This window comes from Canis aureus, chromosome 10 (genome assembly GCF_053574225.1).
Source record: "Canis aureus isolate CA01 chromosome 10, VMU_Caureus_v.1.0, whole genome shotgun sequence".
Lineage (NCBI taxonomy): Eukaryota > Metazoa > Chordata > Mammalia > Carnivora > Canidae > Canis > Canis aureus.
In genome coordinates, this window is record NC_135620.1 from 13225061 (window position 1) to 13251498 (window position 26438).

The following is a 26438-nucleotide window of genomic DNA, read 5'->3' on the forward strand; positions in this document are numbered from 1 at the left end:
TCTTTCTGCATTCCAAGCAAATTCTGTTTCAAAGGAAAAAGGCAGCTCTGAGGCCTGCAGGCACCCTAGCTTCCTCGTCACAGATACAACACACTTACTTTGTACTTGCATTCAGGGGCGCTGCCTTGACATTCACTACGGCTCCACCAAAATCCCATGCTCAGGCTCTTGGAGTGCTGTGAACACTATATGCCCACAGGGAGGCAAGGAATGACAAATACACAAAAAGCACTTGTCTGCTCATGTGCGTACTCCACTGCCTCCGACCCCAGACTGTACTTAGAAAATACAGGTTCAAAAATAAGATTATTATGACTTTCAAGACATCATCGGCAGAGCACTAAACCAAGCCCAGGGCTTGTCTCAGTGTGGGATGCTACATGATTGCCCAAGCCCATGAAGCTAGCCTACTCTGCATGGAATTTTACTGAATCACACTCTTTCATTGTCCCCCCACTACTCCCCCCCCACCCCACAGCATTTGATAAATCACTTGCAAATGAGACCTTTTCTGAAAGTTTGCTTAGAAATCCAACCTATAAAAGTTTTTATTGAAAACGTCCCTAAGAAGCAAATCTAAGATGTGATTCAGGAAGTAGATCACTTGCTGGACAAGTAACAAAAGATGTCTGACACCCACCTTCCACAGCACTGATTCCTAGGATGCCATAGCATTGCACTTGCTAGAATTTCTACCTGTGTAATTGGGGATAGACAGAGGTGGAAGGAGATAACCTCACTGGCGCAGGATCTTTCTTGATTGAGGGCTGTGGTGAAAATGTGGAATTGATTTGGCTTGGCTGAGCACTGCTGATGAAAGAGAGAAAGAGAAAGAAAGAGAAAGAGAAAGAGAAAGAGAAGAAAGAAAAGAAAAGAAAAGAAGAAAGAAAGAAAAGAAAGAAAGAAAGAAAGAAAGAAAGAAAGAAAGAAAGAAAGAAAGAAAGAAAGAAAGAAAGAAAGAAAGAGAAAAAAAGAAAAAGGAAGAAACTGACAGGATTCATTACCAGACTAATGGAATGAGTATCAGAAATACTACATGGCAGCATATAAAGAGTTCCTCATCTCCTAGAGCAGGAGTCAGCAAACTTCACAATTAGGGCCAAGACTGATCCACTACTAGCTTTATAAATAAAGTCTTATTAAAACACAACCATGCTTACTCATTACATATAGTCTATGACTGCTTGCAATACACTATAATAGCAAAGTTGAAGAGATGCTACAGGGACCTTATGGCCCACAAGCTTAAAATATTGATCTGGCTTTCTCTAGAAAAAGCTTGCAAATCCTTGTCCTAGATTCTGAGAGCAACCTGAGCTGCCTCTAACTTCACACAGACTTCCCTCATGTGGACTGCATCTATATAAATTTTCCTCTTCTTATGAGGACACCAGTAACTGAAACAACACAGACCTTCAACCAGGACAATCTCATTTTAACTTGGTTATATCTGCAAAGACCCTGTTTCCAATAAGGCCTATGCACAGATCCTTGGTGGACAAGAATTTTAATAGGATGCTATTCGTCCCATTATACCACTATATCAACAGTTAGGTTCAAATCTGAGCATGGCCCAAGACGGGAAATACTGGCCTTGCTAAGGAATAGAAGAATTATAACTAGAAATCCAGTGGCTAAAACATTAGTACGGTTTTAGGAGTCTAATGATTTGTGGCACGCCAGACATGTCCTGAAGGTAGAGTAGGAGTTACCGTACCTTGCACTTTTGACCACAGATTAAAAAAAAAAAAAAAAAAAAAGAGCAAAATTAATAAAACAGAGTTTACTAGACCTCTTCTAGTTTTAGAGGCAGAAGGCTTGAGAGTTCAATTCTGACTCATTTATGAAGTGACCTGGAGGTTTCCCCATTTTGAATGGATCTGAGAGTGAAGTAAAGAAAGTGCTCCAGCACTAAGTCCAAGCACTCCCCTTAGAATTTTGAGAGATTTCCTAGTGATAAAATACAGAATAGCAATACATCTCCTTTTCTCAAGACAAAATCCTTTACTCCTCTTTATAAAACCCTCAGGGGAAAAAAAAAACCCTCAGATACTCCATTAATAGCAGTTGCACAATCCATAATCCATATTGCAGTGATCAATGGACTTCTATTCACTCTAGCTTTGTCGCATTTCAGGCTTCTAACAGCAAGAAATTTTGAAAGGGCCAGGATCAGTAATAAAGATGAAGAAATGCTAAACCATGACTAACTATGTTTGAATGTAAAAGAGAGAATAGAAAGAGATGAGAAAAGGAGAAAAAATGTCTTCATCACAAATACAAGTATAAAGGGGTAGAAGTACTTTTCAACTTTCCTTTTTCTCATTATTTATGACTGCTCCCATCTATTAACATAAAAATGGAAAATGTTGTTGATATACTTTCCAAGGTTGGTAAATTCTAAAAATATCTTGTATTTAAAATAAAATGCTCTACAGAAAATAATATAAAAACATGATCTATATATTACATATATCGAAACATTATTCATTGGATTACAACCCATTTTCATATAGTCCTTAAATTTCCAATTGGCAAAGCATTTTTACATAGAAAACAAATACTTCATCCAATAAATCTATAAAGCATAAAATGGAGGATATTGTTATTCCTTTTAAGTCTGAAAACAGGTGTGCCTGAGTGGCTCAGTGGTTGAGCTTCTGCCTTTGGCTCAGGGCATGATCCCGGGGTCCTGGGATGGAGTCCCACATAGGGCTCCCCGCAGGGAGCCTGCTTCTCCCTCTGCCTGTATCTCTGCCTCTCTCCCTCTGTGTCTCTCATAAATAAATAAATATTTTTTAGAAGTCTGAAACCAGCAAAGTACAGAGCTTTTCAAATAACTTACAGCAAAGCCGTCTCCTAGTATACCTTAACTTGGCTAAGCTGATACCCTATGTGAAATAAATTTTCCTATCCCCATTTATCTGGGGGATAGAAGCATAGGACTAGGAATTTAAAAATGAGATGGGTTGCCAGTGGGGGAGGGGGATGGACAAAATGGATGAAGGGGAGTGGGAGCTCCAGGATCCCAATTATGGAATGAATAAGTCACAGGGAGGAAAGGTACATCACAGGGAATATAGTCAATGGTATTGTAAGGGTTGTATGGTGACAGACGGCAGCTACACTTATGATGAGCATAGCACAACTTAGAGACTTATGGAATCACTATGGTGTACACCTAGTGGGTCAACTATACTTCAATAAAAAAAAATAAGTAGGATGATAAGCTGTGCCCGTAAGGACACACACACACCAACACACATTTAAGTATACACAGGCATGTGCCCATATACAAGAAATTATAACATGATATGATATACTCTCAGTATAAAAAAGTCTTCAACAATAATAAAGTAGTGATTCATTCCAAATGAACTTATCTAAGACCTTAGAGAGAAAATAACATATTTGATGGGACCTAAAAAGATGAGATGTACTTCGTGAAGAAGTAAAAGAAGGGAGGACAGGACAAAGGAGAAGTAAAGGGAGCACCAGAGAATCTCCAAGGCTTAGAGGGCTGTTCAAGGAAGAGAAGAAGCCATTAAAACTGAGGGAGAGGACAGCCCTGGTGGCTCAGCAGTTTAGCGCCGCCTTTAGTCCTGGGCGTGATCCCGGAGACCCCCGATCGAGTTCCACATCAGGTTCCCTGCATGAAGCCTGCTTCTCCCTCTGCCTGTGTGTGTCTCTCTCTCTGTCTCTGTGAATAAATAAATAAATCTTAAAAAAAAAAAAAAAAAAAACTGAGAAAGAAATGGCTTGCAAAGAATGGTGGGCCATGGTCTAGGTTTGTACTTTTGGTATAACATTGTTTACTATGAACACTGGAAATCAAAATGTCCCTAAAATTAAAAAAAAAAAATCCTTGTATTTTCAACATCTAGCAAAACACATGACAAACTTTGTAAGGAACAGGAAACATTTTTGACAGATTAGCATGGAATATTCAGTGTGTATTGTGTTTTATGATGTTGTTTTGCATTACATTTCACGTCCTTCATTTGTTTTATAGCTATGGTTTTTTTTACCTTGGGGATAAGCATTTATATGAAAAGCATCATTTCTACTAAAACACTAGTAGCAGCAGTTGGCATTTAATACTAAAGAATCATTTTCAGATCCTCTCTTTAGGGAACTATGTTTTAGGAGTTGCAAAAGTTTAGAGAAAATAAAAGCAAAGATGGATAGAGAAAAGCAAAAATGAGTAGGAAATTTCTTGGTGAATATCCATCGCATTCTGCTAGCAGAGACTAAGTGAAACTAGATCTTAGGCATCCACCTCTATCTACGGTACACTTTAAGAAGCTCATTTGAGACCAAAGAGCTTACTACCAAACTACAAGTTTGATATGCCCATATTATAAAAGAAATTTGACCTCACTATCCCTACATGATAATAGTATAATGCATATAAGCATACTGTGTAAGCTGTATAAGGTTTTCCATATATAATAATTATTATTGCTTACTGAATAATATAAAATAAATGGTCTTGAATAATTAAATAGAAACTATCCAATAAGAACTATTAAAGAATATCCTGAGTGCTTATTCTGTGCCAAGCTCTGTGACAAATCCTCTGCATAATTATTTTATTGAATCCTTTCAGTGACCCAATGGAAATAAGTAGGATCTGGAATTTACAACTGAGGAAACTGACCTAGGAATGTAGTCTGACTTGCACAAGGAAATCTAGGAAAGTGATACGGAGAAAGTAATATGCTGATAACAGAAAGAAGGCCTGAATATAAGCAGCAATAAGATCAGAGACTCAGATATCAACCAAAAGATATCAAATAACCATAAGAAGAGAAATGGCCCAGGATGTAAAATGGGCAGAAGATTTGTACGCTTCACCCAAGATACATGACTGGCAAAGAAGTATGAGAAAATGTACTCAGCATCATTAACTATGACAGGAATTCAAATTAAAAATACAAAGAAATGCCAGTATACATCTACCAGAATGGCTAAATTTTAAGTTTTAAATTAACAAGAAATAAGTGACAATACCAGTGGTTGTAAGGATGTAAAGGAATTTGAAGTCTCACATAGTGCTGATGGAAATGTAAAATGGTACAACCATTTGGAAAAACAATTTGAAGTTTCTTAAAAAGTTAAACATATGCTTAACCATATGATCCAGCCATTCCATATAAAGTGTTCACCTAAGAAAAATAAGCATATACAGCCATACAAAGGCTTGGAGAGAAATGTTCATAACAGCTTTGTTTCAACAGCCAAAAACTGTAAACAAGCAAAATGTTCATGAGATGGGAAAAGGTTAAACCAATTGTGGTATATCTACACAATGGAAGAACTATGCAACAACAAAAACTATTCATACACACTACAACATGGGTAGATCGCAAAACCACCGTGCTGAGCAAAAGAAACCATGCGAAAAGGGAATTCACACCAATTGTTTATATGAAATTCTAGAAAATGCAAACTAACCTACATAGTGAGGAAAAGCAGATCGATGGATGCCTGGGATAATGTGGGGCAGAAAGTGGCAGGAGGGAGTGATTATAAAATATAAAAGAACATGAGGGAACTTTGAGAGGTGATGAAATGTTTATTATCTGGATTTTAGCAATGATTTCACAGATATATACCTACGTCCAACTCTATCAAGTTGTACATTTTAAGTATCTGCAGTTTATTTTATGTCAATTATACCTCTCGAAAGCTATTGCAAAGGTATATATTTACTTTTGAGCTTCTGTGATTTTTTTTTAATCTGTGAGAATTATTATCAGCATTTTAACCATGGTTCTGAGTAGAGAAATTTCCTGAATTTTCTTCTGTTGAGTTAATCCTCATTTTCTCAATACACTATAACAGTTACAACATTCTTTTAAAACCAAATACCATTTTAAATTTATTTTTTCAGACTATTTTATTTATTTATTTTTTATTTAAAAACTTCTTTTGGCAGATAGACTCCTGGGACTGCCCAAGACCAGCCCTGAAATGATGACCGATAAAGCAGAGGAGTTGGCTGTTGGGAGGAAAGCCAAATGAAACATTTTGGAGAATCCACAATTCATCCTCCCTCTAAGAGAAGGCCAAGCCTGGCACTGCTGTCAGTGAAATAGGAAGCACAGGGAGCATCCCACCCTGCAAGCTCAGCTATGTCCTTGAAAGATGATGACTCCAAAGCTATAGCAATGTCTGTGTTGGGAGAAGTGCCAGAAAAAAACTGCCAATACCAATGGAAATCAATGCTGAAATAAAGCGTCAGTTAAAAAGGGAAATTTGACAGTGTTGATGAAAATATGAAAGAATTTTCAAATTTCTTGAAGGAGTGAGCAGATCTCCAGAAATGTGGGAAAAAATTTCATACATGCCATAAAGGAAGCAGCAAGATTTAAAAGCCAAGACTTAATAAGGCACCTGGAAAATACTCTAGAAAAACTAGAATCTGACCTCTTTCTCAACAAAGATAATCACACCTCAAATAATCTCATTATTGAAGAGATCAATGAGAAAGCAGAACCAGTTTGCTGTCCTAGGATGCAACCTGGTATTGTTGACACTTCCTAGCATGTTAGCTAAGAAAATTTATCTTCTTGAGGCTAAGAAAAAGCATTGGAACTTCAACATTACAAGTCTGTTAGTAAAAGCTGGGCATTTGCCCTTAAAAAAAAAAAAGTCATTTTACTTGACACACAATGTAACATTAGTTTCAGATGTGCAACATAGTGATTCAACTTCTCCACAGCTCTGCTCAGACTCTATGTACCTGCGTTAACAAAAACCAGATAAATAACCTCATGTTTAGAACTAGTTTATATCTTCTTCCTACTTTTCTAGTGTTTTATTTTGCAGTAAAGATGCATTTTATATTTAAAAATAAAATGACTTTTTTAAAAAAGCACTCTTACTACAGACTCTTGAAAATCTGTACTAACAGTCCTTTCCGTACCTGCACTTGTTAAAATAAATAGAAAGTCCATTTATAAGCATCCATTTTGGCTGGGACCTATTTTGTTTCATCCTATTTCAAGGCTCTGTGCCCCCCCCCCCCACGCGCGCGCCTTGAGCTTTGGAAAGAAAGAGTCCACAGAGGGAGGGCCAGCGTCGCCAGGTGCCTCCTCCCTTCCGCCCGTCCCAGCGCCTATTTTTGGGACAGCACTTTTGACTTCGATGAACTAGTAAGTCACAAAGGCCCACGGGCAGAGCCGGGGCACCGCCGGGTTAACGGGGCTGCGCCCGCCCTGCAGGTGCGCCCGCCCGGCAGGTGCGCCCCGGCCGCCCCGCCCCCGCCCGGCAGGTGCGCCCCGGCCGCCCCGCCCCCGCCCGGAACGCGGCGCCTCGGGAGCGCCCCGGGTGTGTGTGACGCGGTCGCCGTCGCCTGGGGCCGCGCTCGCCGGCAGACCCGAAGCTCCGGCGCCGGCCGCACGCTGTGCCGCCCTGGCCTGCCGCCCCCGCCCGCAAGGAGCCGAGCCATGCGGCCCTGTGTCCGGCTCCTCCCCAACATCCGCGCCTCGCTGCTGTCCCTGCGCTGCGCGCGCCCGGGCTTCGCGCTCCCGCCGCTGCGGGCCTCCGGGCGCCCCTGGCGTCCCCGCGCCCCCGCGCCCCTGCGCCCTCTGGCCGCGGCCGCCGCCTCCCGGGACCCAGCCCCGCCCGCCTGCGCCCGCGCCCGCGCCGGCTCCCGGGTGCGCCAGAACTTCCACCCCGACTGCGAGGCCGCCGTCAACCGCCAGATCAACCTGGAGCTGTGCGCGGCCTACGCGTACCTGTCTATGGCCTATTACTTCTCTCGAGAGGACGTGGCGCTCAACAACTTCGCCAGGTACTTCCTTCGCCAGGCCCGGGAGGAGGCCCAGCACGCCGAGAAGCTGATGCGCCTGCAGAACCAGCGGGGGGGCCGGATCTGCCTGCGGGACGTCAAGAAACCGGACCGGGACGACTGGGAGAGCGGCCTGAGGGCCATGGAGTGTGCGCTGCTCTTGGAAAAGAATGTGAACCAGTCGTTGCTCGAATTGCACACTCTGGCCTCAGACCAAGGCGACCCCCATTTGTGCGACTTCCTGGAGACGCACTATCTGAATGAGCAGGTGAAGTCTATCAAAGAACTGGGTGATCACGTGCAAAACCTGGTTAAGATGGGGGCCCCGGATTCCGGCCTGGCCGAGTACCTCTTTGACAAGCACAGCCTTGGAAACGAAAACAATCAGAACTAAGCCACAGGCTGCCCTCCTCGCTGCCCAGGGGGGGGCAAGACCCAGAGTCTGCAGACTCCTGCTTCCTTGCCCTTAAAATGAACCTCTATCTTTACACCCACTTATGCTGTACCAATAAAGTGACTTGTAGAGAAAATGTACTTAGCCTCGTGTTAACAAGGTCTTTTTGTCCAACATCAAGATCATTTTTCCAGCCTGAAACGTAGCCCAGGATATTATGATATAAAAATGACTGTGGAAGAGCACTGCAAGTAGAGGCAAACTTTCTCCAGTTGCCAAATATTATTCCGATCCATGAACCTTAACTAAAATTCTGTGATTTTTCAGCTGAGAAAGTGCCCCTTATTTTCAAGGCCTCATGCTAAAGCTAAAGTGGGAAAACATGTTAAGATAAATATGCAAATAACTATAACACGTTGGAGAATATATATAGTACTGTAAAAACCACACATGTAAAAATCTAGGGCTACTTATACCCTTTCCCAGTATGTTCCAAGAAAAAAAGTAATGTCTGGCGGTGTTTTTAAAGGATTTTGTGATCAAATAAATTCAAGAAAAGCTGTGCAAAGTATCAATACTGGCCTTGGAAAGTCACAATCTGTATGAACATTTGAAGGGCTCTGGGAAGTCTTGCAATTAAAAACAACACAAAACAAAAAATCTTGGATTTCTTTTGTTTAGCTCACTGTTGCCCAAACATATCCAATCTCAGCTAATTTGTATGTGTGTGAGTGTGTGTTTTAAATGATAATCTAGGTCTGTCTGATTACAGATTGTACACTTCACCACTGGACTATACAGCCTCTCTGATAACATATCAAAAAGGGTGAATACACTGCAGAAAACACTTTTCTGTGCCCTCTAAAAATGGAGAAGAAAGAACATCAGGGTGGGAAAGTCAAGAAGAAATCCAGAAGGAGGGACACCTGGGTGGCTCAGTGGTTGGGCATCTGCCTTTGGCTCAGGGCATGATACCCAGGTCCTGGGATCAAGTCTCACATCAAGCTCCCCGCAGGGAGTCTGCTTCTCCCTCTGCCTATGTCTCTGCCTCTCTCTCTGTGTCATAAATAAATAAATAAATAAATAAATAAATAAATAAATAAATAAATAATATTTTTTTTAAAAATCAGGAAGGAGGCATCAGCCAGACAGATGTTTTCTTGGGAGTTGGGGGTGGAGGAGGCAGGAGAAAATAGAAGACTATTTGGTCAGCAGGCCCTGGGCTAAGAGCACTGGGTGGGGCTGGGGAGATGGGTTGGAGCCAAGTGTGGAGAGAGGAGGTGCTCCGGCTTAATTTGCTGAGCAATGGCAGTGCTTTGAATGATATGCTAAGAGTTCACCAATCAAGAGTTTAGTTGTAGAGAATACAAACCTGAGAACAACTTGAATGTCTGTGCTCCTTTCAGTCCTCTGAGAAACATGCCAAGATGGGATTAAGTGTATAAGAAATGTCTCAGGGGAAAGAGAAATGCCCTTGAAAATGGGAAAGGAGCTAGGAGAAGCCTGAGAAGCCTTCAGACTCCATGCAAGTCTGGTCCCGAGGGAAAGAAGAAAGGAAAGTTGTGTGTGGCTCTAGGTAATCTTCTACCAGTGGTCTGGGAGACCCATAAGCCAGAGTCACTCATCAGAGGAATCTCAGGTCTCCCAGTCTCCCTTTTGGGGCTGCAAAAGAACATTTCCGGAGCTTTGTTATTGACTGGGAAATGTGGGCTTGCAACAAGCTAGGAGATGAATTGATTTGCAAGCACGGCAGCAGGGGTCCTTGGCAAATTGTGCTCCCTGCAGACCCAGATCTGAGAGGTTCACGCACATGACTGCACAAACTCAACAGAATGGTTTAGATTAAAATACCATACATGGAATGCCCTACAGCTATTAAATATGATTTTGCCAAACACATAATACTGGGAGCAGAAATTCACAATGTGTTTTCTGAAAAGCAAGCATAAGGCTGGGTTTCGTTATATAATTGTATACAGACAAGTATAGGGAAAATAATAGAGATGCATACAAAATGGAAGTACCTATACCAGCAAACAAAGCTGGATAACCTCTTAATGAGATTGTGTTAGATATTTATTTTCTTTAGCTGCTTCTCTTTTTAAAATAAATTTGTCACGGACATCCATTACATCTTATTATCCTAATAAGAATAGTAATGATATAAGGTAAAGAGAAGGCGGTAAGGGTCTGAACTATGGCAAAATCAATGGAAATAGAAACAATGAGATGCTGGTAAGTGTTTACAGGAAGAATGTTTTAAATTTGGCAAATGATTGAATAGGGAGAGTTACAGAAATGGGGTGCAAGAAAACTGATAGATCTCAGATCTGTGTTACTGGAGGAGAGGAATAAAAAGAGATCTTGGATAAGAGGAACAGTCAGGTGTGGGGAGTCCATAATGATGTGCTTTTGATTAAATGGATTGGCCCCAATTTATTTCTAACCTTAGGTTGGTTTATTGTGCTGCATGTGATCCTATTACATCTCTTTAGAAAATTTCCTCTTCAGTTCTTCTGGATGAGTGTTTTCCAAACTGCAGACTACAACCCATTCGTGTGTCACCAAATTATTTAGTGAGTCACTACCCACCTTTTGTTAATAAAATAGATCTGAACAGAAGTATAAATAAGTGAAGGAAGGACATTGTCTCCTGAAATTCTTGGTGTGTGTGTGTGTGTGTTCGTGTATTTACCTTTTCATAGTGGTACTTATCCTATGTTGCTGTCAAAAACATACAATAGCCATTGTCCCAGACAAATCTTTTACATTCTCATCTCAGATCTCTTTCTCTTCCCACTCCACACTGTCTGTTGATAATCCTCTTATTTCACTGAGAGTTTAGAAGGAATCCCAGGAGAACCTCATATTTTCTTATCATTGATCACATGCTTGCCTTTGTATTCATGTGCAAAGTATTCTGTTCTGCTACTGTGGTTGAAGCATCTATGCTACTCCCTAAAACTCACCTCCCAACAGTGCCCTGAGTCCCAACCCTCGTATTTATTGCAGGACACAAGGCCATCACACCTATAATCTTGTTTTCACTGGTATCATCAATTTTGCCCTCCCTACTGATTGGTTCTCATGAGAAGCAAAGATGACGTTATTTCTCTCTCTCTCTATATATATATATATATTTTTTTTTTAAGTCACTTTTGGACTAGCATTCCCTCCAGCAAACACTAAGCGGCCACCCCCTGCTTAGCTCTCTTTTACAACAAAACCTAAAGAAGTCATTACTGCTTCCTGTACCTATTTATTCTGTTTTCTCTTCATCCCCTACAAGTAAGTCTGTGTTCACTGTTTGCCACCACACCAACCATTTTATTTTTCCACCAAGATCATCAGTGACCTCTCCACATTGATAAATCTAGTGCATATTTCTCAGCCTTCCTCTTACTCAACCAGCTAGCAGGACTTGTCATTTCATTCATAATACACTCACTGGCTGTTGTTTGTCTCTCTTTCTAACTGCTCCTCCTCTTCCTGAACTTTACACATTAGAGGGTCCCAGAACTCTGTCCTCACTTCTGAGTCTCTTCTTCCTCTTTATCTATACTTGCTCTTTAAAGATCCCACCAGTCCCGTGACTTCTATTTAAGTACCTATCTGTTGTGTTCCAGTCCAAGTAGGCAACATAGGAAGACCTTGAACTCCCCTCTTCCATCGAACACATCAAATTTCATTCTTCCTGAAGAACTAAACAGCTGCTGAACAACCAAGAGAGAGAGAAAATGGAAACGAGACAGAGGTATAGTGACAAAGGCAATCCCCCTTTCAGATACTGAGAATGGTCAGGGGAGTGACAGTACTGAGGGACTGGGAACAGAGTCCTCCATCCTTGCACAGAAAAAAAAAAAAAAATGCTGCAGTTTCAGAGTAACCAGTGTGTAAAAGAGAGAACACTAGAACTCTCCACATGGAGGACTAGCTGTGGGAACACTGTTTAGGAGGTACTGGAGAAGCACACCATTTGCGTTCCCCCTTTACCTTAAAAGCTTCTACTGGAGCAGGGTCTGGATACCATAACTAGTGGGTCTGATCATCACAGGGAGCTTGTGACCTCAGCAATCTCAGGGTTTGCAGACCCACACCAGCCTGGGTCATACTGGGAAACAGGAAAAAATCTGCATTTTAAAGAGCCAGGGAGCTGTGGAGATACTCTCTCATCCTCCACCCTAAAAACTCAGACCAGCACAGTGAGCTTGCAACCTCTGTGAGCCAAGGGTCCACAAGCCCAAATATCAGCCCCACTGGCACTAGGGCACAGAAAATAAGCTGAGTTTTGGAGTTTGGGGTGTTTTTTTAATTTTTTTAAACTATTATTGTTTTTATTTTATTATTTTTCATTTTTAAAGATTTTATTTATTTATTCACAAGAGACACAGAGAAAGAAAGAGTCAGAGACAGAGGTAGAGGGAGAAGCAGGCTCCATGCAGGGAGCTGGATGTGGGACTCAATCCTGGGACCACGGGATCACCCCCTGAGCTGAAGGCAGGAGCTCAACCACTGAGCCACCAAGGTATCCTTTTTAAAATTTTATTCTTAAAATTATTTATTTTTCTTTCAATTTTCCTACTTTTGCTTTTATTTTTATTCTTAGTTTTTTTCTTTTCTTTCTTTATACTTTTTTCTTTTCATTCTTTTTTCTTTTTTTAGTATTTTATTTTTTATTCTATTATTATTACTATTATTATTATTTCTTCATTTTTAAAAAGCCACAGTTTAAAAGAGTGACTAGCATACAGAGCCACAGCTCCAGCCAGCCAGCCAAAGTCACCGAGCTCACAGTCTATATAGATGACACCATATATAAAACTATTCCTTCAAATTTATTTTTTTAATATTTTATTTATTTATTCATGAGAGACACACAGAGAGAGAAAGCGGGGGGCGGGGGGTGGCGCAGAGACACAGGCTGAGGGAGAAGCAGGCTCCATGCAGGGAGCCCGATGTGGGACTCGATCCCTAGACTCCAGGATCATGCCCTGGGCCGAAGGTGGCACTAAACTGCTGAGCCACCCGGGCTGCCCTATTCCTTCAAATTTAAAAGAAATAGCTGTTCCACCTAATTCATAGAAACAAACAGAAAGCCAAACAAAATGGGAAGAGAGAGGAATGTGTTCCAAAATAAAGACTCAGGAAACACCTCAGAAAAAGAATGAAATATGACAGAGATAAGCAATATGCCTGATCTTTTTTTTTTTTTTTAAGATTTTATTTATTTATTTATTCATGAAAGAAACAGAGAGAGAGAGAGAGGCAGAGACACAGGCAGAGGGAAGAGCAGGCTCCATGCAGGGAACCTGATGCAGAACTCGGTCATGGGACTCCAGGATCACACCCTGGGCCAAAGGCAGGTGCTAAACCACTGAGCCACCCAGGGATCCCCCAATATGCCTGAGCTTAAAGATACTCACTTCACTGGAGAAAAGAGTGTGTGAACTCAGTGAGATCTTCAATAAAGAGAAAGAAAATACTAAAAAGAATTAATCAGAGTTGAAGAATATAAAAAGTGAAATAAATAATATGCTAGAGGGAATCAATAGTAGATTAGCAGATGCAGAAGAACATAGCGATCTGGAAAACAGAATAAAAGCACACAGCCTGAACAGCAAAAAAAAGAAAAAAAAAATTCAAAATGAAGGGATCTCTCAGACAACACTGAGCAAACAAACATTGCATAGTAGGGGTACCAAAAGAAAAAGAAAAAGAAAAAGAAAAGAGTAAAGAAAAAAAAAGCTATAGAAAACTTATTTGAAGAAATAATAACTAAAAACCTCCCTAACCTAGGAAAGGAAATAGATACTCAGGTGCAGAAAGGTTCCAAACAAGATGAACTGAGGAGGTCCACACCACAACACATTATAATTAAAACATCAAAGATTAAAGATAAAGAGAGAATTTTAAACATAGTAAGAGAAGAAAAAGTTTATGTACAAGGGAAACCCCATAAGGCTATCAATTGATTTTTCAGCAGTAACTTTATAGGCCAGAAGGGAATGACACAATATATTTAAAGTGCTGAAAGGGAAAAATACCTACAACCAAAAAGACACTACCGGCAAGATTATCAATCAGAATTGTAACCAAAAAAGTTTCCCAGATAAACAAAAGTTAAAGGAGTTTACAAAAGTTAAAGGAGTTTATCACTCCTGAACTAGCCTCACAGAAAATGTTAAAGAGGCTTTTTTAAGTGGAAAAGAAATGGCCATAATTAGACATAAGAAAATTATGAACACAAAAATGTAATCTATGACAACATACACATAAAATGAGGAGGGGGAAGTAAACAGGGAAAAGAAGAAAAAAAGAAAAGGGAAAAAAGTTGTTTTCTTTTCCTGTTAGTATTTTTTAAGGAATGTGTTTGAATTTAATTGACCACCAAATTAATATAGATGGCTATTTACTCTGGATGTTATATATAAAACTCATGATAATCACAAACCCAAAACTTGTGATAGACACAAAAAATGGAGAAAGAAAGCCAAACATAACACTACAGCCAAACCTAAAGACACATAAAGACTGAAGGTAAAAGGATGGAAAAATACTTACCATGCATGTGAAAGTGCAAAAAAAGCCAGGGTGGACAATACTTATATGAGACAAAATGAACTTTAAAACAAAACCATAACAAGAGACAAAGAAGGGCATTAATACTGATGAAGGGATCAGTCCCACAAGAGGATATAACTATTATAAATATCTATGTACCTAACACTGGAGCATCTATATACATCAAGCAACCATTAACAGACATAAAGAGAGAAATTGATGGTAATATAATCATAGTAAGGGACTTTAACACCCCATTTACATCAATGGGTGGATCATCCAGGCGGAAAAATCAATAAGGAAACAATGTCATTGATTGATACATTCGACCAAATGTACATAACAGATATATACAGAACTTTCCATCTAAAAATGAAACAATATACCTTCTTTTGAAGTGCACATTGAACATTTTCCAGAATATATCACATATTAGGCCATAAATAACCCCCAATATATTTAAGAAGATTGAAATCATACTGCACATATTTTCTGACCACAATGCTATGAAATTAGAAATAAATCACAAGGGCGCCCTGGTGGCTCAGCGGTTTAGCACCAACTTCAGCCCAGGGTGTGATCCTGGAGACCCAGGATCAAGTCCCACATTGGGTTCCCTGCTTCTCCCTCTGCCTGTGTCTCTGCCTCTCTCTGTGTGTCTCTCATTAATAAATAAATAAAATCTTTTAAAAAATAAAAAAAAAGAAATAAATCACAAGAAAACACTAGAAAAAAACCACAAACTTGTGGAGACTGAACAACACCATATTAAACAACTAATGGGTCAGTGACACAACCAACAAAGAAATTTAAAAATATATGGAAACAAATAAAAGCAAAATACAACAGTCCAGGATCTTTGGGATATAATGAAAGAAGTTCTAAGAGGGAAATACATAGTAAAACAGGTCTACCCTCAAGAAACAAGGAAAAGTCCATATAAACAATCTAATTGTTCACCTCAAGGAACTAGGAAAAAAAACAAATCCCAAAGTGAGTCGAAGAAAAAAGAAATGAAATAATAAAGATCAGAGCAAGAAATAAATGTCATGGAGATTAAAACAATAGAAAAAAATCAATGAAACCAAAAGCAGATTTTTTGAAAAGATAAAATTGATAAACACTTAGCCAGGCTCATTAAGAAAAAGGAAGAACCCAAATAAATAAAATCAGAAATGAACTGGAGAATCAACTGCTGACATCACAGAAATAAAAAGGATTACAAGAACATTGTGAAAAATACTATGCCAAAAAATTGGACAATCCAAAAGAAATGGATAAGCTCTCAGAAGTATATAATCTTCCAAAACTGAACTAGGAAGAATTAGAAAATCTAAACAGACTGATTACAAGTAACAAAACTGAATCTGTAATAATAATTTTTTTAAAAACTACCAAAAAAATAAAAGTCCAGGACGAGATGGATTCAAGGGTGAATTGTACCATTTATTTATTTATTTATTTATGTATTTATTTATTTAGATTTTATTTATTTATTCATGATAGACATAGAGAGAGAGCGAGGCAGAGACACAGGCAGAGGGAGAAGCAGGCTCCATGCTGGGAGCTCCACGCAGGACTCGATCCCGGGACTCCAGGATCACGCCCTGGACCAAAGGCAAGCGCTAAACCACTGAGCCACCCAAAGAAGAATTAAAATCTGTCTCCTCAAACTATTCCAAAAATTAGACAAGGAAGGAAAGCTTTCAAGTGCATTCTATGATATTTTACCAAACTTTACCAATACCAACAACAAAGACACCACAACACATACACACAAATAAACCAATCACAGGCCAGTATCCCTGATGAACATAGATGCAAAACTCCCCAATAAAATATTAGTAAATCACATACAACAATATATTAAAAATATCATTCACCACCATTGGGTGGGATTTATTCCCAGAATACAAGGATGGTTCAATATTTGCAAATCAATCAACATCATACACCACATTAACAAAACAAATGATAAAAATCAGATGATTATCTCAACAGATGAGGAAAAAACATTTAACAAAATTCAACATCATTTGTGATACAAACTCTCAACAAAGTGTGCTTAAAAGGAAAATACCTCAACATAATAAATATCACATATGAACCCACAGCTAACAGCACACAAAATGGTGAAAAACTGAGAGCTTTCCCTCTAAGATCAGGAACAAGACAATTTCCATTTTTCTAGAAGTCCTAGCCACAGTAATCAGATAAGAAGAAGAAGTAAGAGACATCAATATTGGTAAAGAAGAAATTAAACTGTCACTGTTTGCAGATTACATGACACCATACAGAGAAAATCCTAAAGATGCCACCAAAAAACTACTAGAAATAATGAATTCAGTAAAGTGGCAGGTACACAATTAATACCCAGAAATCAGTAGCATTTCTATACACTAATAATAAAGCAGCAGAAAGAGAAACTTAAAAACAACACCATTTACAACTGGACCAAAAAAGAAACAAAACAAAACAAAACCTAGGAATAAAGTTAACCAAAGAAATAAAAGACCTATACTCCAAAAACTATAAAAGTGAACTATAAAACACTTATGACATCACTAATTATCAGGGAAATGCATATGAAAATCACATTGTGATATCACCTTACAACAATTAGAATGGCTAAAATCAAAATGACAAGAAATAACAAGTGTTGGTGAGGATGTGAAGAGAAAGGAACCCACATGCACTGCTGGTAGGAATGTAAATTGGTATAGCCACTATAAAAAACAATATGGAGATTCTTGAAAAAATTAAAAATAGAGTTAGTAATAGGTAATAATTCTATTACTGGGTATTTACCCAAAGAAAACGGAAATACTAATTCACAAAGATATAGGCACTCCTATGTTTATTGCATCATTATTTACAATAGCCAAGATATGGAAGCAACCTAAATATCCATCCATAGACATATGGATAAGGAAAATGTGGTATATGTGTGTGTGTGTGTGTGTGTGTGTGTGTGTGTGTATAAATATATAGCCATAAAAGGTTGTGCCACTCAGGATGAGATTGTGCCTCTCAGACAACTTGGATGGACCTAGAGTGTATTATGCTAATGTAAATAAGTTAGACTGAAAAAGACAAATAAAAACAAATACCATATGATTCTACTCATAAGTAGAATCTAAAAACAAAACAAAACAAATGAATAAACAAATGAAAAGCAGAAATCAGACCTATAAATACTGAGAACAAACTGATGGTTGCGAGAGGGAAGGCTGGTAGAAGAATGGTCCAAACGGGTGAAGGGTTGTGGGAGACATGGGCTTCCAGTTATGGACTAAATAAGTCATGAGAATAAAAGGCACAGCATAAGAAATATAGCCAGTGATACTGTAAAAGCATTGTAATGGGATGGTAGCTTAGCCAGTGGAGAAGACACATAATGTACAAACTTGTCAAATCACTAACTTGCACACACACCTGAAACTAATTTAACACTGTGTGTCGATCATATTCAAAATACATATACTTTGTATATGTTTGTATAAACATTTAATTGATATTTCCTTATTTCCCTTCAGATGTTTAACAGACTTCTCATATTTAATGTTCAAAACCATACTCCTGATTTCACCACCCTCCATTGCCTGTTAAACCCAAAGTCTTTGCTTCATGATAAACGGAAAGTCCATTCTATCAGTTTCTAAAGCCCCATAATTTCTGACTACTCTCATACTTTAAACCAGTCCTCAGTAAATCTTTTCAAGTCTTCCTTCAAAATCGATCCTTACCACTTCTAAAAATCCTCATCATTGCCATTTGGTACAAGCTTCCATCTTCTTTTTCTGCACTATTATGTTTTACTCTTGACTGGCCTAATTGCTTTCACACTTGGGGATGTAGAATCCTTTCTCCATAAAGCAGCCAATGTGTTTCTTTAAAAGAGGAAGTTAGATCCTCTTACTTCTCAGCTCAAAACCTTTCAATGGTTTCTGCAAGAGTGTGAGAAGTGGTAAGATTATAAGAATTTTACATAGACATAAATATATAAATAATGATATCAAAGAAGTATGTTCTCTCTCTCTCTCTCTCTCTCCATATCAGGTATCTCCATCCACATATCAGAGAGATAGAGATAAAGCTACAGGGAGAGGGAACATTTTTTCCTTGCTGTACTCCAGTCACATTTGCCTCCCTGCACCTCAATGCCTGATCTCTCTATTCTGGGAACAGTTTGCCCCCAGATGTGAACATGGCTCCCACATTCACTTCCTTCAGAGTTCTGCGCAAGTGACATTTTACAGAGGAACTTTAACTGATGATTTGATCTGAATGACTCACCACATTTCCCATTATTCTCTCCTCTGACGTGATTTGTTTTTCTCCATGGCACTTGTCACCAATTGACACATTGTTTATTTGGTTATGTTTTCTTGTCTTGCTAGGATGCAAGCTCTCTGTGGGGCAGGGATTCTGTTCTGTTCACTACTGTCTCCACAATCTAGAGCAATTCTTATCTCTTGTAGCTTCTCCATAAGTGTGAATGAGTGAGTGAAGACATCCAGAAGCCCCTTGGAAGTGCTGGTCTGCATCGTCCACAAAATTACTGGAGGAAAAGTGAATCAGGAAGTTGTCCATATGGAGATGGTGAGTGAAAATGTGAAAAGGCTGAAGCAACAAAGAAGAGAGGAAAGAAAATAGAGACCATGGAGAGAGGTCCAAATAAAGACATTTGGAAATTGGAGGAGTTCTATATCTAGGGGAGATGATAACAGGAACCACTGATAGACTACAGAAAAGGAACAAAAATAACAAGACTGAGGAAAAAAAAAAAAAAACCAAACCAAAAACCGCTCATGTTGGAAGCCAAGAGGGAAGAGAGTTTCCATCAAATGCCACAGAGCCTAATGAGCTTATGGTTTGAAAGGCCATCAGAGTTGGAAACCAGTAAGTTGGGGGTTATTCTGGAATAATGGCTTCAGTGGAGGTGGTGATAGAAGGCCAGGTTCATGGGGTTAAGGAGAAGGAGGTGGAAAATCCAGTTCATTAAGCAACTAAGGGTGCAAGAGGGTAGAGGGTGCCTGTCAGTGTACCAGGATGAGGAAAGGAGCTAGCCAAAAGGAGCTGAGAAGCAACTGACAGAATGAGGTTCCAGGAAGAAAGGATAAGGAGAGGAAGAGTTCAGGTATGGGTCTGGTGGATATATCCTCCCCAACCAGAATCATACAAGAGGGAAGAAGTGACACAGACTTTGAAGTGAGAAGATAGCAAAGTGAGGGTGCTTGGATGCCCTGAGCTCAAACTTTTAAATAAAGTAGCAAATGAGATCATCTACGGAGACATTGCTGCCTCTCTATAAAAATATTTTAATTAACCTTATTTCTCAGATACAACTGCAAACAGAAATGTAAGTTATCTTACAGATGGGATATAATCTTGACTCTTGGTCTAATATTTGAAACAAAGACTGGAGCTTTCCCAAATCAAAAAGCAAGTTCCTGGAACTGGGCCAAGTGGAGGCTACATTTCTAAACAAAAATCTGGTACACAGAAAGATATGGCTGCCAACCCCTAACTGTCACGATAGATTGCATTACTCTTAAACAAAAACACCTAGTGATGCCAAGATCCCAGGCCCTGAGACTTGCAGGAAAGCACAGCATATTTCCCCTAACATTAGCAGCTCTTAAAAATCATCATCCTTCATGTTCAATTATTAATCAGATTTTGTATGGTTCGTTTGAAAGGGTCAAGCTTCCTTGGAGAAGCACTTAATCTGCATGCCAAGATACCCCAGGACAGAGTGTGTGTGTGTGTGTGTGTGTGTGTGTGTACAATCTTACTCAAACTTTGACCCAGAGTTCCTGAAGCCAAGAAAATTCACTTGACTTTTTAAAAATTTGAGTTTCACCATTAAGGTTTCCACCCTCAGATAAAAGACAGCGGAGAAGATTAAGACACTTAATAGATATAATTTTTAAGTGAATAATTGAACAAATATGATATGCTTACACACATGCGCTCATGCACAGACACACCCGCTTGCTGCATGTCTGACAGAACTCCAGTGCCCAAAAAGGATGGGACTGCCTGGCTGGCAGGAGAGCAGATCATAGACATGCACTCAGGTTTGGGCTCCTTCCAAGCAACCTGGCCAATTTCCCAGTACAGATGGTGGCCAAACCAACTCCTGAGAGAGACAGAAAGACAGAGCTAATGCTTTTGGAAATACTTAAGTCTCTCTCGAACCCCCTGCACACTGTATTATCATGCTGAATTATCAAAAAATAATTTCTAGGACTATAAAAGGACTGTTACACTACTAAAATGCTATTACATGACATACACACAGATCCTAGATGGTACCTGCACTTGAGAATTCAGAATACCTGCTTCACTACGTAGCAGCTGCATGATTTGGGGAAAAGAAGTTAAACTCACAGGGTCTGAATTTCCTCTGCGTGAATGACAGCCTCAAAGGTTATTGGGGCGATCAAATAAGACAAAGCATATATAAAGTTCAATATATTGTCTGGTGTGTTGCAAATATTAGTTGCTCAAGAAATATTAGTTACTTAGAACTGGTATTTTAAAGTGAAGAAACTTATGAGTGGGTTTGTGAACATTTTTGCTTCTATAGGCAGAGACTATATCTGGAAACATCATGTTAGTTGCCCTCAGTGAAAGAAACTATAAGCTGAGAAAAGGGCTTAGTAAGACCTTTTCAATGTAGAGACTTTCTGTATCTCTTGAAATTTTAACCCTTTGAAATTACCATCTTTTTAAAAAAATAAAATTTAAATATAGCAATAAACTAGGTGGGGTTATTGATTTTTCTTACTTCTAAGCAATGCACATTATGCTATAGTTCTCTATAATGTGTCCTCTCATTAAATTAAGAAAGAATCTGAAGGCAAAGTTGGAGGACTCCTATTTCTCTCTCTTGTATTTAGCCTCAGGCATTTTCCAAAATTATTTGTTTGCTTTGCTCTCTCCTTAGCCATTGATCAAATATACAGGCTGTTCTCACTTCACACTGTTCAAGATGCATCAATTTCAGTTACTACAGTTTAGTTAAAGTTACTTAACATTAACAACTTAATGTTGTTAAACACTCACCTGCAACACAGTTCAAATATCAGTCACCATGATACATTGTCTCTGAGCAAACAGCACAAAAAACACACTGTGTTGCTAACTCTTTGGCCCACAAATCACTATAAAAATAGAAGATCTGATCAAGTACCATCATGGTCAGTCACCAATCATGTCACTTCTTTCAAAGCCTGGTGGTGACTGGCCACTGTGCATTGCTTCCCAGTTTACCTTGAGACAGTGAGACAGTTGTGTTGTCCCCCTGCTAGTCTCTCAAGGACAAACTCAGATAACATTTGATAATATTGGATAGCCCAGAGAGAATTAGTCAATAGATGAAAGTGTAGCAAAGAAGTAAAAAAGCAACACTGCTGGAAGTGAAATTAGATGTGATTAGAATTTGTGGACCTAAATAGGCAGTTATAATGACATGAATGAAGATATGCCAGAGAAGTGACACTAGAGGCAAGGGGGGAAGACTTCACATGAAAAGAATTCTTGGAGGTATTTCACAACATTGAAAGGCAAAAGATGAAATTTTGGAAATAAATGCCAATTTTGGAAGGAGTCTTGCAATTCATCAAGATATTAAAGGAAGATGGTGGCTCTGTACACTCAGTTGTATTAGAAGAAAAGGCAAAACACGGATCAAACTACACTTGATTTTTTTCTTCAGAGAAAAAAATGAAACACTTTTAATTCTTACAGTTTCTAATGTTCTAAATTACAGTGCCCTAAATAAATACTGGTCTTCTATTTATTTTTTCATTTTCCTGTATATTTATAACCAACAGTAAGAGAGTGTTCAATGTTTTGACAACACAACTTTAAAGGTCACACAACAATCATAATTTTCCCCAATGGTTAAATCATCACTTTGCATACTTTCAACTTCCAAGGTCAGGTTCATAGCCTTGCACTACCACACAAAACAAGAATTATCTGTATATTCACTAAAGCAAAAAACTAATTTCTCTTTGAAGAGTATCATTCTAAATGTTTTTTTTTTCCTATTTGTCAGACATTTCCTCCATCTGAATTATTATAGGTAGTAATATAGGAAGCATTTATTGTTGAGGCAAGGAATCTGGAATTAGGGACAGTGCTCCTGTTTAAAGGCACCTGGGTCACTCTGTCCATTAAACATTGGACTCTTGGTTTTGGCTCAGGTCATGATCTCAGGGTCGTGAGATCAATCTCCATGTGAGGCTCTAAGTTCAGTGCAGAGTCTTCTCTCTGCCTCTCCCTCTGCTCTTTCCCTGCTCAAGCTCTCTCTCTCTCTCTCTCTCTCTCTCTCTCCCAAATAGACAAATCTTTTAAAACTTTAATAACAATAAGTAATATTAGCATCATACTGTACAATTTATAAAGTGCCTTTACAAACACTCATTTATTTCTCACAACAACTCTACAATTTAGGTGCTTTTTCCATCTCACTGATGAAGAAACTGAGACTCCTAACTGTTAACCAGTGATTAAGTGAGACTATGACTATGAAGTTTCAATTTCAGGTTCTCAGCATACCCACCTATCATTTTGCCTTCTTAGGAAAAGATTCAAGACCAAATCTATGCAGAGTTCCTCATCTGAAGCATTAAACAGAACACACTTCTTTTTCTGCCTTTAATACTTAATTTTCAAGAATAAATGATTATTAGCCTAACTATAGTCATTAATGGAATGTAATGATGTCACATTCTTAATTATTAGATGCATTTTCAGTCATATTAATTGGCAGTAAAAATGTCAGCAGTACCTGAATTCAATTTCTTGGTTGTTAATATTCCAATGTCATTATTGATATATATATATATACTATTGAGTTCATACAATCATATGGGAAAAATAATTTTCCTCTAATTGAACAGGATCCACACAAAACAATTGAAGCTCTTTTTTTCTCCTTTATTAATGTGAATTCAGGAGAGTCTGCCCAGTGTTAAAACAGGAAAATGTTTGATAGACTTGTTTCAAACATTTTTGTTTTAGACAAATACAAAATGTGTTTGAGGAATAACTTATCAGTTTTAGGATGAACTATCTTATTTTTGGCTTCTCTGTAATTTGAAATACCTAGATACTGTATATTAGTAATCTTGAAAGGGCAAAAGATATATCTTTGATATCCAAGGGGTATTTATGAGGAAGCAAGAGCAAGATGGAAATAAATGGAAACCATAAATGGATAGTTTCAATGCATATTCTTACACAGGGCACATCCAGAGGAGGGAGTTAGGAAGAAGTGATGTGCTTTGTGAACCAACCAAGAGGAGGAAACTCCTGGGTGAAAATTTGTGAAATGTAATGAGTTAGAAAGTTAAGAAAAGGAAATGAGTTGATCATCTAACACAGGGAAAATTGTCAACATAAGTGAAGAAATGATCATTACAATAAATGAGTACTTGAATGAAGAGCTAGTGCTACTATAAAGATGAGTAAGGATTGTCATGAAAGGAAAGGGAATTGTTTTACAAAGTGTTTCCGATCTAGTCAGAAACCTCATAATCCTGCTTAAAAATTCCTTTTACCTCAGCCTCTATATCTGAAATGTCACCAAGGTCTCTTGGTTTTTATATCCTAATTATTTCTTGACTGTGTCCACCCTCTGCCTCTCTACCACCGGTACCCTAGTGTAGGCCACCATGATGGCTCACCCAGACCACTGTCACCATCTTCCAAACTGTCTTCACACATTCACTCTGACCCACTATGCTCTCAAATAGGAAAGTGATTTCTACAAAACAAAATTAGATGTTGCTACACGTGATCAGACTTTTCTATGGTATTGTACTGTTCTTGGGAATAAAGACAAAAGTATTTAATTTTGCCTCATAGCACCTCTGTAACATTACATCCCAGCTGTTTTCCCTGTCCACCCTCACTGCATTGGCATTGTTTTAGTCTCCAGATTCACCATGTACCCTCCTGCCACAGAATCTTGCCACATTGCTCTATTTGCTTGGAGGTCACTTCCTTCCCTTGCTCATCTACTTGCCTCCTCCTTAATCTTCAATTCTGCAGCTGCCACCTACACAGGAAGAGATCTGTCTGCCCCTCCAGAACCACTCTCTGCTCTTCTCACCTTTCTCCATTCTAACCGACAAGGACCCATCAATGGGCTGGTCTGTCTGGTGGCCCCAGCATGGCATCCATTCTCCCAGCTGCCTACTTTCAATGTTACTGCAGCATCCTTCCTCAGAAACCAGGCCTCTGGTGAAGAAGGAATCTATCTCTACTCAGACCCTCTGTCTGCATGTTCTAATAACCCTCTAACTCTTGCTGCATTAGGCTTAAGGTGGAAATGTCCAGCCCTTGCCCCATTCCCCTACCACATCTTTATAAATAGTTGCTTCATTATACTCTCTTCAAATTATCCTATTTGACTATGCCCTATCCTTATGTTCCCTGTCAGGACTCTATGATCTTGTCCCAGCATGGGACCACCTTGCTGGACCCACCTTGTCAGGACAACCTCCTGACACGTTTGCCCTCATCCCAATGTATACAACTTAAATTCTCCATTGCATCATTTTAGACTACTTAAAGCATCCTGAACATACCCTTCTTGCACTCAGATCTTCTTCCTTATTATTCACCTGCCCCAATTTCCACTCCACAATTCAGAAGCATCCTGTTCCTGGAAGCTTTGACTGCAATCTTCTGGTTTGTGTTTAGGTGGTCATTGGAGCTCCCACAGCACTCCATCTATACCATAGCCTTTATCATTCTGTAACTGCCCCTTTTTTCATCTGTCTATCCTGCAAGGCTCTGAATCACTGTGTTTAGTTTCCAGTCTCCAGGGCCTCATAATCTGCCTGGCATATGATAGCTATTCAATAAATGAATCATACTATAAAGCTGTATGCATAGTCTAGCTAAAGTGGTTCAGAGCCTTACTATAATACATTAAAGCACAGTATATTATTAACATGCTCATCTGTTTTTTCAGGACAAATTTTTTCTCCAAATACAGCCCCTTAGTAAGAATATAGTTACCATAGCCAAAATACTGCAATAAGTGTACAGAATGATGTAACTTCCTCCATCTTCTAAAAATAAAACTAAGTCAATAAAGGTTTTAGAAGGTTCTTCCAAGTAAAACATTATGAATTTTTCATAGCATTGCGACTCCCACAGCACTTGCAATATTGATGCACATTTACCACTTGTTTAAATGCTTTTATTAAAATTATTTTTCACTTTTCTTGTATGGCTACCTCTTCCTCTGTCTTCCCCCCTTTCAACCACATTATTCTTCACCCCATTCTCTAGGGGATTTTATGGTGTGCCAAGTAGATTTCCTTACCCTTTCCAAGACTAAAGTGCTTATCCCTTCAACTGTTGGGAACGTTGACAGTTGACAGCTTATAGCTGAATCCTCCCTTCTGAAGTTTAAGCCTCAGCTGATGAGAGCTGCAGCCACATCATTACACCTCCTTTCTGGGGGCAGCTAAAATCCAATGACCAGTCAGTGAAGAGGATTGAGAGGGAGAAAGCACACAGAGAAGGTAGGACAAGGAAGCCAGATTATTCCAGTTTGCAATGACTATGCAGGAATATCCCGGCTCCAAGGATCTGCTTGGATCAGCTGAGCTGCTGTTGTGATTGCATCGAGGCTCAGCCCCTCCTTCAGCT

At 39.1% G+C, this 26438-nt stretch overlaps 2 protein-coding genes across 15 annotated transcripts in view; one reads left to right on the top strand and one right to left on the bottom strand.

The window, feature by feature from the left end:
* LOC144321982 (uncharacterized) overlaps positions 1 to 26438 on the bottom strand; it is a 566375-nt gene that overhangs the window by 438941 nt on the left and 100996 nt on the right. Inside the window, exon 1 of one of the 14 annotated variants that reach the window (XM_077911383.1) lies at positions 7746 to 8221. The exons of the other annotated variants lie outside the window; for them this stretch is intronic. The gene's annotated coding sequence lies outside the window, so the exon portion shown is untranslated. Of the gene's footprint in view, positions 1 to 7745; positions 8222 to 26438 lie in introns of those variants that run through there. 14 annotated transcript variants of the gene reach the window in all.
* LOC144321981 (ferritin heavy chain-like) lies at positions 7346 to 8852 on the top strand. Its single transcript, XM_077911378.1, has one exon. The coding sequence runs from the start codon at positions 7455 to 7457 to the stop codon at positions 8190 to 8192; it is 738 nt and encodes a 245-aa protein (XP_077767504.1). The 5' UTR covers positions 7346 to 7454; the 3' UTR covers positions 8193 to 8852.